General features: G+C 65.1%; 1 protein-coding gene across 1 annotated transcript in view; it reads right to left on the reverse strand.

Moving 5' to 3' along the window:
* Positions 1-5,903: 5,903 nt before the first annotated feature.
* The window catches only part of SDK2 (sidekick cell adhesion molecule 2), a 29,067-nt gene continuing 17,838 nt past the window's right edge, over positions 5,904-17,132 (reverse strand). The window contains exons 22-44 of the mRNA XM_076353740.1: positions 17,004-17,113; positions 16,765-16,915; positions 16,373-16,610; positions 16,176-16,291; positions 15,724-15,913; positions 15,382-15,480; positions 14,874-15,068; positions 14,583-14,784; positions 14,251-14,354; positions 14,050-14,120; positions 13,769-13,904; positions 13,010-13,066; positions 12,631-12,732; positions 12,270-12,385; positions 11,373-11,559; positions 10,735-10,872; positions 10,477-10,638; positions 10,210-10,335; positions 9,205-9,369; positions 8,722-8,862; positions 7,944-8,082; positions 7,437-7,563; positions 5,904-6,353 (exon numbers count right to left, since the gene is read on the reverse strand). Of these exons, the coding sequence (XP_076209855.1) occupies positions 6,000-6,353; positions 7,437-7,563; positions 7,944-8,082; positions 8,722-8,862; positions 9,205-9,369; positions 10,210-10,335; positions 10,477-10,638; positions 10,735-10,872; positions 11,373-11,559; positions 12,270-12,385; positions 12,631-12,732; positions 13,010-13,066; positions 13,769-13,904; positions 14,050-14,120; positions 14,251-14,354; positions 14,583-14,784; positions 14,874-15,068; positions 15,382-15,480; positions 15,724-15,913; positions 16,176-16,291; positions 16,373-16,610; positions 16,765-16,915; positions 17,004-17,113 (3,426 nt within the window). The 3' untranslated portion in view covers positions 5,904-5,999. The remainder of the gene's footprint in view (positions 6,354-7,436; positions 7,564-7,943; positions 8,083-8,721; positions 8,863-9,204; positions 9,370-10,209; positions 10,336-10,476; positions 10,639-10,734; positions 10,873-11,372; positions 11,560-12,269; positions 12,386-12,630; positions 12,733-13,009; positions 13,067-13,768; positions 13,905-14,049; positions 14,121-14,250; positions 14,355-14,582; positions 14,785-14,873; positions 15,069-15,381; positions 15,481-15,723; positions 15,914-16,175; positions 16,292-16,372; positions 16,611-16,764; positions 16,916-17,003; positions 17,114-17,132) is intronic.

The following is a 17,132-nucleotide window of genomic DNA, read 5'->3' on the forward strand; positions in this document are numbered from 1 at the left end:
CGTGACCGGGATGTGATGGCGGGGGCACCCCGGCCCCCGGCGCTGGCGATGTGCTGAAAGGAAGAGTGCAGGGCTGCACAGCCGCTCTCAGACATTAAGGCAAGACCTTTGTGGGAGAAAAGGGGCGGGAGAGACAAGATTATCCCAAATCTGCCTAACGCAGCATTTCTTGCATATTCTGGAGCGTCTGGTGCCTCTGCAGAGGGAGCCAGGCTGGGGCGTAGCGGGGTGGCGAGTGGGGTCCTGGGAAGCCCCGGACGTGCAACCCTGGGGGCTCGGGTGCTGGGACATGATGCTGCGGGGGGCCAAAGATTTTTCATGTCACCGGTGCAAGGAGCTCTGTTCCCCGGGCTCAGCGGCACCAACCCCAGGGGCCGTGGCTGCAGTGGCAGCCGAGGCTGGGCAGTGCCGGGCGCTTTGATGGCTTATCATTTCCCTCCATGGGAAAGGCAAGAGGCCACTCGCGGCATAACCACAGAGCCGTCGCTCCTGCGGGCAGCGGGGGCGAGCATGGCACTGCGGAGATGCTGGGGTTGGCTCAGTGGAGAGCTCTGTCAGACTGAGCACTGTGGCCAAACCACCCACGGCATGGCCTCTGCCTGCAGCCCAGGTGTCCAGCACCACCCTGCCTCCGCCTGTGCCTGCCGTCTGCTTCCCAGGCTGTGCTGCTTCTTCGGCTCACACCAGTGCCATTTTCATAGCTGTTTTGTTTGGCAAATTTTATTTTCCTTGCTTTCCATATGGAAAAGGAATGGAAAGGAGGCAGGAGGCAAAGCCCCGTGCCCACAGTTGAGCAGGGGTCCCCTGGGAGCCACCGCTGGATGCAACGGTGGTTTGCCAGTGGGTGAAGAAGAGGAGGAGGGTTTGCCAGAGCCCCCGCCAGCAGCTCTACCCACTCGCGTGGAGCCAGCGTGTGTTAATCGAAGGCCGGTGTGGCACTGTTCGCCTCAGCTGATGTTGTCACAGGAGCACGACGCTGGCTGAGACAGCACAGTCAGGAGGGATTAAAATCAGCTGGCTGGTGGAAGCCGCCGGGGAAGGCTCCCGTGGGCCAGCCTAACTCTGGCTGGGAAGAGCAGGCACCCACTCAACTTGAAAAACTGCCTGGGAGAGATGGGCCCCCTCCCCTCTCCTCCACAGCAGCTCGGGCCACGCAGAGCCCCGGGGCTGGATCCGGCCCTGGGGAGATGGCAGCGAACTCAGGGTGCTGGGAGGCTCGGAAGCGCGGAGTGGGTGGCTGCATCACTCTGACCCTTCCTGAACCCGTCGCTGGTTCCTTTTACTGCTTCTCAGCAGCTTTTGAAAGCGGAGAAGAAAAAAGAACAGGATTGAAAAGCACTTTGAAAAGCAGGGCAGGGAGAAGCGCCCGAGTTTCCCAGCAGCCCCGTCCCCTCCTCCTGCTGCCAGCGCTTGCCAGCTTTGTCTGCCGACACTGCCTTGGCCGCGCAGGAGATGCTGCCGAGCAAGGCGGGTGCTTTCCCAGAGCCCCAGTGCTGCAGCAGGGCGTGGGGATCGCCATTTGGACACCCCAGGGTGCCGGGAATGGGGCATTGCCCCCACAGCCCCCCAGATCCCTCCAGCCCCAGGGCCCAGAGCTGGCTGCTGCTAGAAACCTCCCCAACAGCCCTGCCAACCCCACGGACACCACCCTGCACCCACAGACGTGGGGTTTCACCCCTTCCCTGTGCCATTTGCCCAGGGGTGAGCGGCTATCCAGCTAAGCGGCGCACCCTGGCAGGACCGTGCCGCCCGCTCACCGCTGGCACCTCAGCACCCACGAGTGCATGGGTGAGCGCCAGGACAAGCTGTGCGCAGGTCAGAGCCTGCCGCGGGCAGGCTCTCTCTGCAGCCGCCTGCCTTCCCCAGCCTGCACGCTTCCCTGGCCAGCAGTGCCGGGGAACAGGCTCACACAACCCGCCACCTGCCCAGAAACCCGTCACCCAGCTGCGGTGCAGCCGCCCCGGCTTACCCTTGGGGGATACCACCTGGCACGTGGCTGCTGAGGGGACCCACCGTGGCCGGCAGCGCCCGTGGAAACCCCCTGCCCTGGCACAGCTTCGGCGCGGGGACCCCTTCGGCCACGGTGTGCGCCAGGCACCCACGCCTGCAGGACAGGTTGCACAGGCCTGGGTCTGTCCTCTCCATCGCTCTCCGTTCCCCGCCGCCCCGGGAGGGCTCTGCTGCCGTCCCCACCGCCAGCGGCTCTGCCTGTGCCGCGAGCTTCACAGCCTGCCATGGCGCAGGAGGCAGCAGGGCCCAGGGCACGTGGGGCTCTGAGGATGTGCCGAGTCCTGTCTAGCCCCTGGCATGGCAGGAGGGGCTGTCCCTGTCCCCGCAGCCCAAGGCAAGGGAAAGGTGGGGACACCCGGCTTTGACCCAGGAGCTGGCAGGGAATAGGAAAAATCTGGAGGAAAGGGAGAGCCCAGGCTGCAGGGCTGCTTCTCCTCCACCGCACACCGAGCACTTCTCTTTGCTCTACTCCTTGCTTGATCTAATCTCAACCTGGAAAATAAACTGTTACTACCTGACTCCTCCAACACCAACACTGCTTCAGCTAAAATAAATAAATAAAAATAAATCATGGAATTCAGCCCAGCTTTACAGGTCACAACCCCCATTTCTGGCACAAACATCTCCCCATCGCATTTGGAGCAGCGAGCGGGTACTGTGCCGTCCCGTCCACACAGCGAGGTCTGGGGGGGGGCAGCTTCCCCCCTCTGCTCCCCTTTGGCTCGCCCAGCCCTGATAAGCGAGTGGTGCTCTGCCCTTGGGAGAACTGCAGGCCACCGCCGAGCAGCAGTCGGGAGGTATGTCAAGGCCAATTCGGTCCCTGGGGACTGATTGCTACCGACAGCTCGCCCTGCCCGTCTGCTGCACAGAGCAGCCTGGAGAGCCGGCAGCTCAGGCAGCAGTGGGGCTGGGCACGGGCAGCCCAGACCTGCCTGGAGGGGCCGGGGTGGCGGGAGGGACTTTTGGAAAGAGCCGGTTCTGGCAGCAGCATGGTGAAAGCCAAGGTGGTAGAGAGGTGGCTGTGCTTGGCAGGGAGCACGGTGTCTTCCCCTGCGAGCCCAGCCGGTCTGGTTGCATCTGTGTCATGGGGAAACTGAGGCAGCACAGGTGAGCGAGAGCTCCCGCTAGTGCCACTGGCACTCAGCCCATCTCTGCTGTGCCCATACCGGGCTTTGTGCCCTGCGCAGCTCCCGGACTGTCCTGAGGAGGTTCCCCAGGGAGCAGTGGGCGAACCCGTTGCTGTGGTGGGATGTGGGATCCACCACTTCCTCGGGTGCTGCATCCTTCAGCTGTGGGAAACCACAAGCAGAAAGGGCTCTCCACCGCTGCCACAGGGCCCCGGGTGGTCCGGCCACAGCCGCACCAGCAGCTTCACCTCACGGCACGGCACCAGCTCTAAACCTGCTGCAGATGTTGCTGCACCCTCCAGCTTCTCCTCCTCGTGGCCAGGGACGAGCTGGGTCAGGGTGGGCAAGCGGGGCCTGGGCTCTGCTCTGCCCCAGCTGCCAGGGCTGTGGCACACCACCATGCCGGGGAGCACATGCAGACCCCATGCATGTGCCTCCCAGGACCTGCATCCCACTGTCCCTACAATGGGGGATGTCTCCAGGGACGGCATCGGTGCTCACTGGGTCACTGCTGCTCAGAGGGGCTGGCACATGCCCTGCGTGGGAGGAGAGCATCCCTCGCAAGGGGAGCGTCCCTTGCACGAGGAGTGTCCCTCGCACGGGGAACTCGCCTGTGTTGCTCGACTCCCCAGACCTGCTCTGCCCTGTGTCTCTGGTGGCTCGGCGTCCCAGCCCCGGTGGGAGGAAGGTCTCTCTTGCACAAGCTGGGACACCTGGGGATGGAGCCAGGCTGCAAACGAGGGGCAGGATTTGTCCGGCCAAACGCAGACACACACCCCCTGCCCCCATGCAAATGTCTCCACCCGAGCGAGGCATCAGGGCTCCCTTCGCTGCCCAGGGAGGGGACGGGCACCCCTGGGTGCATTCTCCCTTTGGCGCCAGCTCTGAAGTAGGTCAGATGAGTCACCTGCCAGAAATGCCCTCTGCTCCCCAGCGGCTCCAGGGCCACCACGATGTGCCAAGGTGGGGACCGTGCTTCTGCCGGTGGCTGGAGCTCGGGAGTGATGCCACAGCAGTGTCCACGGTTTCTCCCAACCCAGGGGATGGGTGAAGGGGGGCTGCAGCACTGGGTCATGCACCCCCAGCTCCAAGCGGTCCTCAAATGCAGTGCCTGCAAAACGCTCCCTCTGGCAGCCCCAGACCCTCGCTCAGGCCGAGGGGAGGGTCCGGGCACGTGCCTGCAAGGGGCTCCACGCCCCTGCCCTGCCAGCAGCGGGGTCCTGCAGCAAGGGGCTGTGCAGACCCCACAGCTCCCAGTTCTGGTAGCCCCCAGTGAGAGAACAGCCCCCGGCCAAGGAAGCGGGCGCTGGTGCTTTGCTGGCACTGCCGGCAGGCTGAGCCTTCCCCAGCCCTCGGCTCCAGACCCACGTTGTTTGCTGCCAGAGGGGTGACGGGTGATGAAACCCAAGTGCATCACCTGGATTTTCCTGCCAGGTCTGAAGGGCAGAGCAGGCAGCGAGGGTGGCTGCAAACTGCCCCAGGAAAAATCCCCAGTGCTGGCGATGCCAAAAGCGCCCGGTGCAGTGGGGTCACCTCCCTCCTCCCCTATCCCACCACTGGGTCCCCTTTCCTTCCAACCGCAGACCCCACTGCTCCGGGATGGAAACAGACAGGGATACGGCCATCACAGTTCCCCACGCTGTTCTGGGCCCGATCCCGGCACTGCAGACCCTGGCACCCTCTGCCCGGCTCCTTCCCCGGTCCTGTAGGGCCAACACAAGTCCGGCCGGGGGAGCAGGACAGACGGACGCATCCTGCCAGCCCCTTCTCTGCCGCAGCAGGGTGACAGAGAGGCAAGACGGGCTGATCCTCAGGCTGTTTATTGGCATCTCCCTCGGCTCAGCCCAGGCGCTGCGGCCCCGCCGGGCTGGTGCCTGCCTCACCAGTAGGCACTGCGGGGGTTTTGCTATGCAGAGACCACCAAAATGGCCTCGGAGCCCCCCTGGGCACCTCTACCCCCACACGCCCCTCGTGCTCCCAGACCTCAGCACAAAACCTCATTTAAAAAAAAAAACAAACCCAAACCACCAGAAATGCAGAGGGGTGGCTATGGTCGCCGCATCACCCTGTCTGAGCCCTCGCCAGAGCCCCTGCAGGGCCCTGGGGTGCAAAATCAGGGGGGATATCAGCACCATTTGCACCCCAGAGGGGCTCTCCTGGGGTTTAAGTCCTGGGTTCTCCTGGGGGGGCAAACGGGGGGAAGGAATTAATTGCCCCCTGGGTTCCTGGCACAGTGGCTGCCCCCTTTGCCCTGGAGGGTCCAGGTTGGGGTTTCACGTCCAGAGGGTTTAAATCAGCAGAACCCCTCTTCCGCCACAGTCAGCGGTCTCTCTGTCACTGCTTGTCCCTGTGTCCCAGGGGAGCCACAAGCAGAGGCTGGTGGAGGGGCCGGGGTTTGGCACGGCGAGAGCCCCTGCACCCAGCCCAGCAGCACCCATGGAACCCCAGCGAGGGCGGCAGTAGTCCGGGGGCAGCTGCAGCAGGTGCCAAGGGTGAAGTCCGGTGCAATGCTGCTGGCACTCCGAGCCCTCCCACCCCACCTCGGCCGAGGAGTCCGTAATGCAGAAAGCTTTGGCCGAAAAGAGGAGCTGGGTTTTGCTCCCCAGCCCCAGGGAAGGCGCTCGGCGTTCTGCTCCGGCCCTGCCGAGAAGGCGAAACACCCGCTGCGTCACCGAGCCTGAGGCCACTGCCCACCATGGCACCGCTGGCACACTCGGGGCCTCGGGGCCCTTTGGCCTCTCTGCTTCCTCCTCCTCTTCTCCCCCTTGCCGCTTTTTTCTTAATTTCTTGGGGCTTTTCTTTTTTTTCCTTTTTTTTTTTTATAATTTTTTTCTCCTGTTTGTTTTTGCTTCTGTTTAAATATCAAACGAAAGAAGAAAACCCAGCAATGGGGGCTCTGGAGCCAGGGGCCAGGCTGCTGGGCGGGCGGTAGAGGGTACCAGGCTGGCTGGGGGGGTTGCCGGGGGTCTGGGGTGTGGGAGTCCTGCTGGCTTTGGGGCGGAAGAGGCTGCCCTGCTGCGTGGAGGTGCTGTTGGAGAGGGGCGTGTGGTCGGGCTCCCCCGAGTCGCTCTCGGTGTAGCTGTACGCCTGCGCCCGCGAGATGCCCTTCTGCTGCCGCCGCCATGAGTTGTAGTAGGTGGGGTCGCTGATGTAGTGGTTGACGAAGGAGTGGGCTTTCTGGTGGCCGGGGTCCACCTCGTACTCGCTGTCGCTGCCCTAAAGAACAGGATGGGGGAGGTGAGCATGGGGTGGGGTGGGGGGCATCACCCCCCAGCCCCCAAAATAGGGTGAGCTTTCCCAGTGCTCTTTTGGGTACGCTGGCAAGCACATCCCAAAAGACTTTAGGGGCTGGGACGGCTGCAGCACTGCTGGGGTGTTTCTGCCTCTTGCTAAAGCAAAATAAAACCTTATACAAAAGGGTTGCAGGGTCCTGGGGCCCCTTGGGGGGGTCCCCGAGGCTGTGATGCCCCCGGGGTTGGCGGGGAGGGTGTTTTTGGGAGGCGGGTGCTGGCGGCCCTGCCTCCCCGCTGGCGGTAATTGGATTCAGCTTCTCCTCGCCGTGCACAAAGGGCCCATTGAGGGCGGTGGGGAAGCTGCTCTGCGCCAGCGCCAGCTCCCGCCGCTCTTCACAGCTCCTCAAAAGCCACTCGAGCCCCGCTCAGGCAAGAGGGAGCGGAGACGGCATCTGCCGTGCGAAGGCAAAAGAAACAGCCGGTGCAGGCAGCAACAGGGGGGCCCCCCCGGGGCCAGTCCCTCTCCTGCTCGAGGACGGCCATGCAGACCCCCGGGACCTTCCCCTGGGCTTCAGCCTCATCTTTTCAGATGCCACCCAGCATCCGTCACGGGGGCAATGCTCCCGTGGCCTCCCTGGAGGCTGCCTGCCCAGGGAGCTGCCCGCAGCCGCGCTCCTGCCCGGCCACAGCTGCCCGTTTCTCTGGGAGGAGACAAAGGTGCCATTTTGCAGGGTTGGCAGAGCCGCGGCTGTTGCCACCAGCGACCGGGCAGCGGGACAGTCCCCAACCCCACTGCCCTCCCGTCCCCTGTCCCCAGCAGCCCTTGGGGGGCCCCCCCGCAGTGCCACATCCCCAGCACATGGGCCGGGGGCTGTGCCAGCTTCGCACTGGCTCCGTGCCGCAAAGCCATGGGGGACACCACTGCCTAAAAGCGGGATGGGGCAGGGAAGCGGGACCGGCATTGCTTTTCCCAAATGTGCACCAGGACCTGCATCATAGCGGGCATCCTACCCCTGCATCCCCCTGTCCCAGGTCCCTGTCCCTGCGTGCAGCCCCGGGCAGTCACCTGAGAGTCGGAGACCTCGGAGGGCTTCTCTGTCAGGCTGCTGCTCTCGGCGGGGATCAGGTCGTTGTACTTGGTCACATCCTCGTCCGAGTAGTGGAGGCTACCGGGGCTGGGCCGCGGTGGGGACCTCGGGGAGAGGCAGGTGCTCAGTGGAGGTCCCCCGTCGGGGCTGTGCCACGTGGGGATGAGCCCAGCTGAGCCCCGGGGCAGGCGCAGGGACCACCCCCAAGCTGTGCCAGGCCACCCGCAAGGACCCTGCCCGTGGTCGGTGGGCTCTCAGGGATTCCCAGCTTTTCAGGCTGTTCAGCATCTCGGCACATCAGGGCTGGTGCAGCAGCTGCAGCTCATGGCAGGGGGGACACTGGGCAGAACAGGGTCACCCCCCTGGGGTGCCAGCCCTCCCCAGCCCCGTGCCCATCCCATGGCGAGTGGATGATGGAGGGACACGCACGACATCTGAAAAACTCCCCTCTGCCTGGGGAGGGGGCTGCGGCTGGGGGTCCCTACCGGGTGTAGATGCCATTCTTCCGGCAGAAGGAGTTCTTGACGGAGAGGCGCCGGTTGTTGAGCTCCAGGGCGGGGAAGCTGCCCTCGTCCAGGCTCACCATCTCGCCATGGCTCAGGGCGGTTGCCTTGGAGCCGTTCCCTGTGGGACGGGATGCTCAGCCTCCCACAGACCCTCCCTGGGCAGCACAGCATGGGTGGGGGCCTGGACCCCGTGTGCAAGGGGACTGGGGAACAGCCCGGGAAGGGTTGTGCCAGCTCCAGCGTTGGAGAGACAGCAGCCTGGGGACGGCCACGAGGTGCCAGTCCCGGGGCAGCGGACATGCCAAGCCTGCCCGCTTTGGCTCACACCCTGACCTGCCTCATCGCCTCTGGCTCCTGGCTCAGTGGCTCTGTTTGCTTAACCAGGAGGTCTGGATTTTCCCCACAATTTGAGCCCTTGATACAGCTAAGAAAACAGAGCTGTGTTTGACTAATCCCGGTGACCTCTGCCGAGCCCCCGGGCTGCCCTGCCTCCGCAGCTGACAGCGGGACAAGTCGCTTATTTAATCTTTAGCTCCCAGCACTCTCCGGGAAGCCCACAGCATCTTTATTGGATGTCACCAGGTCTCTGGAGGAGCCGTGCCCTAAGGCAGGTAGGGAGACAGGCTCCCACCGCCCCGCTCAGACCCCAAAGGCAGGCAGGGAGGCCCCCAGAGGCTCCTGTGGGGTCAGGGCTCTGCACCCCCCGGCTGGCACCCCAGAGGGTCCCGTCACCACACACCAGATCCCCAGCACTCACCTGAGTCTGACTTCTTGGCGTACTTCTTGCTCTGCCCACGGATGATGAGCACGAAGACGAGCAGGAGGATGAAGATGAGCCCCACCAGGGCAATGACCACGAGGAACCACCACTCCTCGTAGAACGGGTTGGCTTTCTGGGCTGGGGCACAGCAGGGAGGATCAGAGGGGGACGGGCATGGGGAGGCAAACCAGTATGGATGGGGAAGACCCTGTTGCAGGGCATGAGGTCGCCTTGGGGAACTTTGTGAGACCTGAATCCATGTGAGGGAGCAGGTTAAAGGGGGATAGCAGGAGGCTTTGCAAGGGGAGGGCTGGCAGTCACTGCTGGCAGTGGGATTTGGGGCTCTGTAGGAGCCAGGCAGGGTCAGAGAGATGGGTTTCAGCATTGGCCATGGGAACAGAGCAACGCTGGGACATTCCCTCTGGCACAGGGGTGACAGCATTGCCCCAGGGACACCCGCATGCTGCCCCCGCTGGCTACCTGACACGGAGGGGGACGGCGTGCTGGGGGTCCCGTAGCCGTAGTCGTTCACAGCAATGACGCGGAAGTCGTAGCTGACGCCCTGCTTGAGGATGTCCATGCTGAAGGTGTAGGAGGTGACCTCCTTGGGGATGTCTTTGATAAGGATGTCCCAGAGCCCCTCGTCTGGAAGAGAGAAGGGGCCTGGGAGCGGGGGACCGGCTCTGCAGCACTCCCCAGGGCGAGAGACTGATCTCCCTCCATCCAGGAGCATGTGCCCTCTGCTATCTGCCCGGCCCTCCCAGCCCCGGCAGACACTGCGCTTGCTCACTGCAGCATCATTAAAAAGCCGTAGTGATGCACACGGCTGATTGATTGCCTGCCCCAGCCAAGGGCAAGGCAGCTCCCTGGGGACCTGCTGCCACCACAGCCCCAGAGCACCCCCCGCAGCCCCTTGGGCTCACAGGAGCGAGGGGTTTCCCTCCCGGTTGCTGCCCCACCACACAGGGAGCAGTACCGACCACCATTAGCAATCGAATGGGTCATCTGAACTGCGGTCTCTGCAGCGGGGAGAACATTAACTTGAGGCTGCAGGAGAGAGTGTGGCCGTGCCTGCTGGCTCCCTGCTGTGGGGATGGGAAGTCCCAGCTACCAGCCCTGCCTGCCCCTGCCTGCCCCGGAGCAGGGCTCTCCCATTTTGGGATAGCCCTGGTACCCCTCGAACCTCCTTGCCTGGCTGGGGGAGCATCAGGACCTCCATACCCATGAAAGCAGCAGCATCGATGGGTGCTACTCCACGGCTCGCTAGCCCCTTTTCATCAGCCCCGGTCAGCACCCGCTTGGCAGCGTGGTCCTCGTGGACTGGCACATGGCTGACACTCCAGACACCTGGGTCCTAATCCCCAACCCAGCCTGTTCGGTGGCCTGGGAGAGGTCAGCACTCCCTGCCTCAGTTTCTCTTTCTCCTGAACCCAAGGCACCACCAGTAACAAGGTGGGGATGGAAAGCAGACAGGAGCTGCAGTACCTGAAGGACGGGCTTCGATGACGTATCTGGTGATGGGCCCTTGGCCGGGGTCCCCACTCGCCCAGTGGATGGTGATCGCTGAGCCGTAGCGGGAGATGAAGGGCTCACCAGGGGGACCGGGGGCACCTGGGGACCCAGAGCAGAGCTGGAGGCACGGGGGTACAAACTGGCATGCGGCCATGCCAGCCCCGGTGCACTGGGGGAACTGTCCCCACTGCATCTCCTCCCTCGCCCTGGCACGGCATCTCGCACATCCCCCCCCCCTACCTTCCCCAGGCCCCGTCGTGATGTTGGCCTCAACGTCGGGCCCATAAGCGAAGGTTTTGGCCCGTATCCGGAACCGGTACGTCATGCCCTCGGCCAGGTCCTTCACCTTCATCCACAACGGGCTGTTCCCCTTCACGTCCACTGTCACGATCTTACTGACGCCTGTGGGGATGGAGGCTGAGCCAGGTCTTCCCTGGAGCCCTCCCAGCTCCCCCCAGTGCTCCCAGCCTCCCCCCGGTGCCCCTGCCATGCCCTCACCGTCCACAGGCATGCAGGGCTCGTAGACCAGCCTGTAGCCCTCGAGGACGCCATTGGGCAGCGGTGGTGGCTCCCAGGACACGTTCACCGATGTGGTGGTCAGCTCGCTGAACCGGATGGAGCCGGGGGCGCTGGGGGCTGCGAGGGAGCAGGGTGGCCGGGGCCAGCTCAGTGCTCCCAGGGAACAACCCCAGCACCAAGCCAGCCCCTCTCCCTGCCTCCACCCTCTCGGGGCTGGGGCACTCATCGTCACCATCTCACACCACCCTGGTGCCACCCCCCCTGTGCCCCCATCCCCGCTGCAGCAAAGACCCTGCCAGGCCACCGCACACAGCTAGGGGGATGAGTCTCCTTCTCTTTGACTCTCCTCCTGACACCTTCATCCTTCTCAAGACTCAGCCAAGACCTTCATCTCCACGTGCTCCCAACTCACAAACCCCCTGGGGTGAGCTCAGGGCTGGTCTCTGCTCGGGATTGCAAGAGCAGGAGCTGGGGTGCAGCTGGGATGAAGGGGCATCAGCCAGACATCACTGGAGCTGGACCCATGGAGACACCTCCCCACGGAGCCCAGGGGCAGGAGGCTGCGGATGCGACCGTGCTGAGCGAAGGGCTGGGGGGAGCCACGCCATGGGCCCCACCTGCCTGCTGCGTCCGCCCCTTGACGGGGCTGCTGCGGGGTCCGTCTCCTGCAGCGTTGAAGGCGGCAACGCTGACCCAGTACGAGGTGTACCCCGTCAGGTTCTTCAGCTTCACCCCGTTCTCGGGCAGGAAAAGCGTCTTCACCCGTGTGCTCTCGTTCCGGCGCTGGGCCTCCCAGAAGTGGATCTGCAGGAGGAGGAGGGGGCACGGAGACCTGCGTAATGCATGGATCCGGCCCATCTTGCCCCGCCTCAGGCCTTTTGCTGTGCCCAAACACCCCACGTAGCCATGCCTGGGCTACGTGTCCCAGAGTGGCTGGGGACTCCGAGCATGCCGGAGGGAAGGGAACGGCCTCTCCTCCAGGACGGCTCCAGGCTGTGCCAGGCATCAGACACGACCCCCCTCCCCGCTCGCAGCTGGCTGAGGGCCCAGCATCACTGCGCTGCAGGTCAAGCGCACGGAGATCACCTTTGAGCTGTGTCTAAATCTCAAAGGACGGGGCCGAGCGGGAGGAACCGCAATGGATGTGGCCAAGGAGGTGCCTGGAGCACGGGGCTGGGCACCCCGGCCGCACCCCGGCCGCATCCGAGGGCCGACGGCGCCACCTGCCGCCCCGCGGCCGCTCGGCACCGGGATGGGACACCCGGCATCTCCCCAGAATCCCTTCCCCAACGGCGCGCGTAGCACCTCCCAGGGCACCCAGCACCTCCCCAGATCCAACAGCACACATAACATCTCCCAGGGGAGCTCAGCACCGCCCCCCCCCCCCCCCCCATTGACACCCAGCATCTCCCCAGGGCACCCCGTGCCCCCTCAGGAACCCAGCACCTTCTCAGGGCACCCAGTCTCCCTGAGCCCTGGCTCAGTGCCAGCTCCCAAGTGATGAGGTGCGGTACCTTGTAGCCCTGGATGTCCCCATTCTGGGTCTCAGCGGGTGGCGGTTCCCAGGTGACATCCAGCTGGGTGGCCGTGGCCGCCTGCACCGCCACATTCTGTGGCGCGCCGGTGGGCACTGCGCCGAAGGAAGGGACAGCGTCACAGCCCAGCCAGGACCAGGGCGGGGGAAAACCCCCCTCGATGCAGGGGGATTCACTGCCTTGTCTCGGCACATCAGAGGCATGCAGGCGGGATGGGGGCCATGGGGCTGCTGCGCAGTGGCATGTAGGAGCAGAAGGTGCCAGGGCAGTCGAGCCCCCTCCCCGCAGCTCCCAGCTGTGGGCAGCCCCTCGCAAGGCAAGGCCATGCCGGTGGACTCACCTGCTTCGCCCACGAAGACCTCCTGGGGGGGGCTGGGGGGGCCCTCGCCCACGGCATTGTACACGCTCATGCGGATCTCGTAGCGCCGGTGCTTGCTCAGGTCTGTGGGGGGAAAGGGGAGAAGGGATGAGTGGGGCCCTCCCTACAGCCGGTAGTGTGGGGGTCCCGCTACCCCCAGGGGACACAGCAGAGCCCCCCTCGCTGGGAGGCTCCCCAGGGACCAACAGGAGCAGACAGGCAGAGGTGTCCCCTCGGCACAGGGCATGCAGTTCACCCCACAGCACAGGCAGGCGGAGGGGAGGGGCACACAGGGGGATGGCAGTGGGGAGGGAGGACACACACGGGGAGGCCCGGAGGGGCAGGGGGGGCGGTGACTTACTGTCCAGCTCGTACTGGGTGAGGGAGACCTCGCTGAGGTTATGCACGGCATAGATGGCTGGGCGGCACAAGGCAGGGAGAGCAGGCAGCTGGTTAGTCCCACACACGGCACGGGTGGGCTCCTGCCTGTGAGCATCCACCCCAGCACGGCTGCCCACCCCCTACAAGGGCCCTGTCACCCCCAGATGCCAACTGAGCTGTCACAGCACCGAGGAGCCTTCCCATCCTCCAGCCCCATCCCCTGAATGGCACAAGCCAGGTCTGGGCATCAGGGTCTCCACAGGGGTCCGACCGCGGCTGAGAGCGGTGGATGGGGCAAGGTCTGGTCTTGCGCTCTGTCCTTGTCGCTTGTGTCCCTGCTGCCCCCAGAGTGGATGTGACCCCGTTCCCTTTGGGGTCTGAGGATGGCAGCATGCCCAGACACACACAGCGGGACGTCACGCAGACACCCATGTCAGGTGCAGACACCCATGTTAGGTGCAGATACATGGACACCTGCGCTACAGGGACACGGGGGGCTGAGCACAGCAGGACTGAACCAGCGACATCGCAGACAAGTGTGTTAGGGACCACAGACCTGGTGGCATGAGGGGGCCAGTGACAGCTCCATGGGGCACAACCTGACCCTGACAGCTCCAGGCTGGTACCCAGGAGAGGCCGTGGAGCACAGGATGCTGCCCTGCCCCATCCTCGACCCACCACCACTGAGCCACCCCCCCAGCCACACGTCCCCAGGCTCGGCAGGGCCGTGAGCACTCACAGGTGAGCTCGGCCCACGTGGCGCTGGGGCTGCCGATGCTGCGGAGGGTGAAGCCACGCAGGCTGTCGTACACCAGCTCGCGGTAGCGGAGGCGGAAACCCAGCAGGATCCCATTGATCTTGTCCTCAGCTGGGGGCTGCACAGGAAGGACAGTGAGGGGCTGCTCTGACCCGGGGCTCCCCGGCACCCCGAGATGGCTGTTCCCAGTACACCTCAGTGCCACCTCCCAAGGGGGCAGGTGGCCGGTCCCACAACACCCAGCAAGGTGGGGGGGACAGTACCTGCCAGCGGATGAGCACCGATGTGGTGGTGTGCGGGGTGACAGAGAGGATGGTGGGGGCTTCCTCGGGGACTGCAGGGGAGAAGTGGGCAGTGAGGCTCCGGAGATGCCCTGGGCACGGGGGGATGCCCAGACAGGGGGGGATGCCCAGGCAGGGGGAGCACCCCCTCTCCCTGCCCCAGGAGCCGCGGCCTGCGCTGACCCGCCTGCAGGGTGGTGAGCGACTCCGACTCTTCGCTGTACTCGCTGTCCCCGATGTCGTTTGTCGCCTTCACACGGAACTTGTAGGAGGTGAAGGGCTTCAGCCTGGATGGAAGCAGAGTGGGACAGGGACAGTGAGGCCAACGGGTGACCCTGTGAGCCACCCTCCCTCCCTCCCGCAGGGCACATCGGCTGGTGCTTCCCAACCTTGGTGCAAGCACTTCTCATCGGATGGGGAAACTGAGGCACGGGACAACTGCCCAAAGCAGAGCCCATCATGTCCCTGGCTCCCCATCACCCCACAGCACCACTCAGGGCCGGCCCGTGCCTCACCTGTCCACGACGAAAGCAGTGGTGTTGCGGCTGATGGAGGTGGAGTGCAGCACCCACTCGCCATCGGGCAGCTCGCGGGTCTGCACCGTGTAGTAGCGGACAGGGGAGAGCCCATCGCTGCCCGGCTCCCAGGAGAGCAGCACGCTGCGGGCTCGCACCTCCTCCTGCTGCACCAGTGGCTTCCCGGGGGGCTGCGGGCGGTCTGGGAGAGGCGAGGGGCTGGGAGCACCACGGGCACGCCGTGAGCACACACAGCCCCCCACACCATGGGCTGGATCCTCCCCCCGTTACCTCTCTTCTCCGTGGTCACCACAAGGACTTCAGCCGCCTCGCCCCAGCCCTTGCGGGTCTGCGCTGCGATGCAGAAGAGGTAGGTGGCCTCGGGCTGGAGGCCGGTGGCCATGTACTGGCGGGCGCTGGGCTCCAGCACCTCCACAGCGGCTGCATTGGCCATGGTGGTGTTGAGGCGGTGGGTGACCTGGTACGCTGCGGGGAAGGGAGCAGCATGGTGGGCCTGGCAGAGGGGACACCGTCCTGGTCCCCCTGTGCACGCCTCCCTCCTCCACCCCTGCCCACGCACAGGGCCAGCAATGAGTTTTTGGCTCCCTGCACAGGGGAGTTCACACACAGCCTGCTGAGTGGGGAAACCCCAGCCCTGGGGGCGACGGGCTCTGAGATGCTCAGGGGATCTCAGGGAGTTGGTCTCTGCCTCCCCATGCTGATCCCCGCTCCCATGGGACCTCTGCACCCCTCTGCAGAGCATCCCGGTGTGGCACAACTGGGATGGCTCCCCACCTACCTAGGATGATGCCGTTGGGTGCTGCAGGTGGCTGCCAGACAAGCCGCACTGAGGTGGTCCTCACTTCGGGGAAGAGGATCCCCACGGGGGGCCCAGGCACTGGAGGGGGGAGCGATGGGGTTCACCGGGGTGTGCACAAGTGTATGCAAAGTACCAGGCCCTGTGCAAGCAGGGCTAGATCCCGTGCACCGGGAACGAGAGCCCTGGGTGTCCTGGTCGGGGGGAGAGGGATCGCCCCAGGGAACAAGGATGGGATCAGATGGGATGGGGAGGCCGTAGGCACCCAGGGGACCCCCCCCAGCCCATTCGGGTCTCTCTGCCCATCCAGGTGCTGTTACCCACCGTCATCCAGCGTCCGCTCGAGGATGGGGGGCTGGCTGGGCACGCCATCGCCGATCCTGGTGAAGGCCAGCACGCAGATCTCGTACAGCGTGTACTTGCCCAGCCCGCTCAGCTGGGCGCTGCGGGAGGCATTGCCCTCTGCCAGCCAGAACTGGGCATGCGCGTCCGAGTCCTTCTCCTTGTACATCACCTGCGGCAGACCCCGTGTGACATGGCCGGGCAGGGCCACAGCTCTTGGGACCCCCCTGGACCTTCCCAGGATGGAGCAGCGTGGCCAGGGCTGGCACAGATGGCACCATCTCTTGGAGGTGGCAACTAGGGACCTGGTAGTCAGCCGGGTGATTCCCCCCAGGGAAAGCTGTGCTTCCCAGGTCTGCGGGTGAGGCTGGCAGGGCACGGGCAGGGCTGCAGGCAGGCAGAGCCACAGCGCCAGGGCTGGGGTAGGTGCTCACCTTGTAGCCCAGGATGAGGCCGTTGCAGTCTGCCTCAGGGATGTCACTCCATCGGACCAGCATGCTGCTGGAGGTGGTGGCCAGCGCCGACACGTTGCTGGGGCCGGAGGAGGGCACTTGTAGAGGGATGAGAGTGGAGGTCAGCGGCCAGATCCAGCCGGGGTGGGTGCCCAGCGCTGTGGGGTGGGCAGCAGTACCTGACTCCCGGGTGCGCCCCACCACCGAGTGGCTCCAGGGCCCCGAGCCGATGGCGTTGAAGGCTTGGACCTGCACCCGGTACTCGGTCCACTCCTCCAGGTCCTCGATGGTGTACTCCCGCTCCACGCGGTCGTGGATGATGTGCACCGCCGGCTGCCCTCGTCCATCCGAGCGCGTGTACCGGATCTTGTAGCCCACCGAGTCGGGGTTCCCGTTGTACTCCTGCTCCAGGAGGGGCTGGCCCCAGCCGGCAGAGACGGGCACCATCACTCCTGAGCTCCCACAGCCACCCCAGCTCCATCCTCCCTTGGCCCCCACCCTCCCACCTGCCCCCATGAGCCCCGTGCCTGTGGGCACAGACTTGCCCCCAGAGCCACGGTCCCCCCCTCACCATCCAGCGCAGCCACAGGCTGGTCTCGCTGGCTGTCCGCAGGGTGACATTGGCAGGTGCCACGTCCGGGGGTGCCTGTAGGGTCTGGATCCTCCGGGAGGGCAGGCTGGGGGGGCTGGTGCCCACAATGTTCACTTGCCGCATGCGGAAACTGAGAGAGGAGGGGGGGGGTCACGGCGGGGGGTGAGAGGGCTCCGGTCCCCCAGGGAGGATGCCACGGCACCATCCTGGCCACTCGCCTGTAGTAGGTGTAGGGCTTCAGGTTGGGCACCTCGATGGAGCGGGCGTCGGGCTCGCTAGCCAGCTGGTGGATGAGCCCCCACTCTTCAGCCTCGCCGCTCTGGCCCACCTGCGGGATGGGAGTGGGG

Source organism: Aptenodytes patagonicus, chromosome 16 (genome assembly GCF_965638725.1).
Source record: "Aptenodytes patagonicus chromosome 16, bAptPat1.pri.cur, whole genome shotgun sequence".
In the NCBI taxonomy this organism is placed as follows: domain Eukaryota; kingdom Metazoa; phylum Chordata; class Aves; order Sphenisciformes; family Spheniscidae; genus Aptenodytes; species Aptenodytes patagonicus.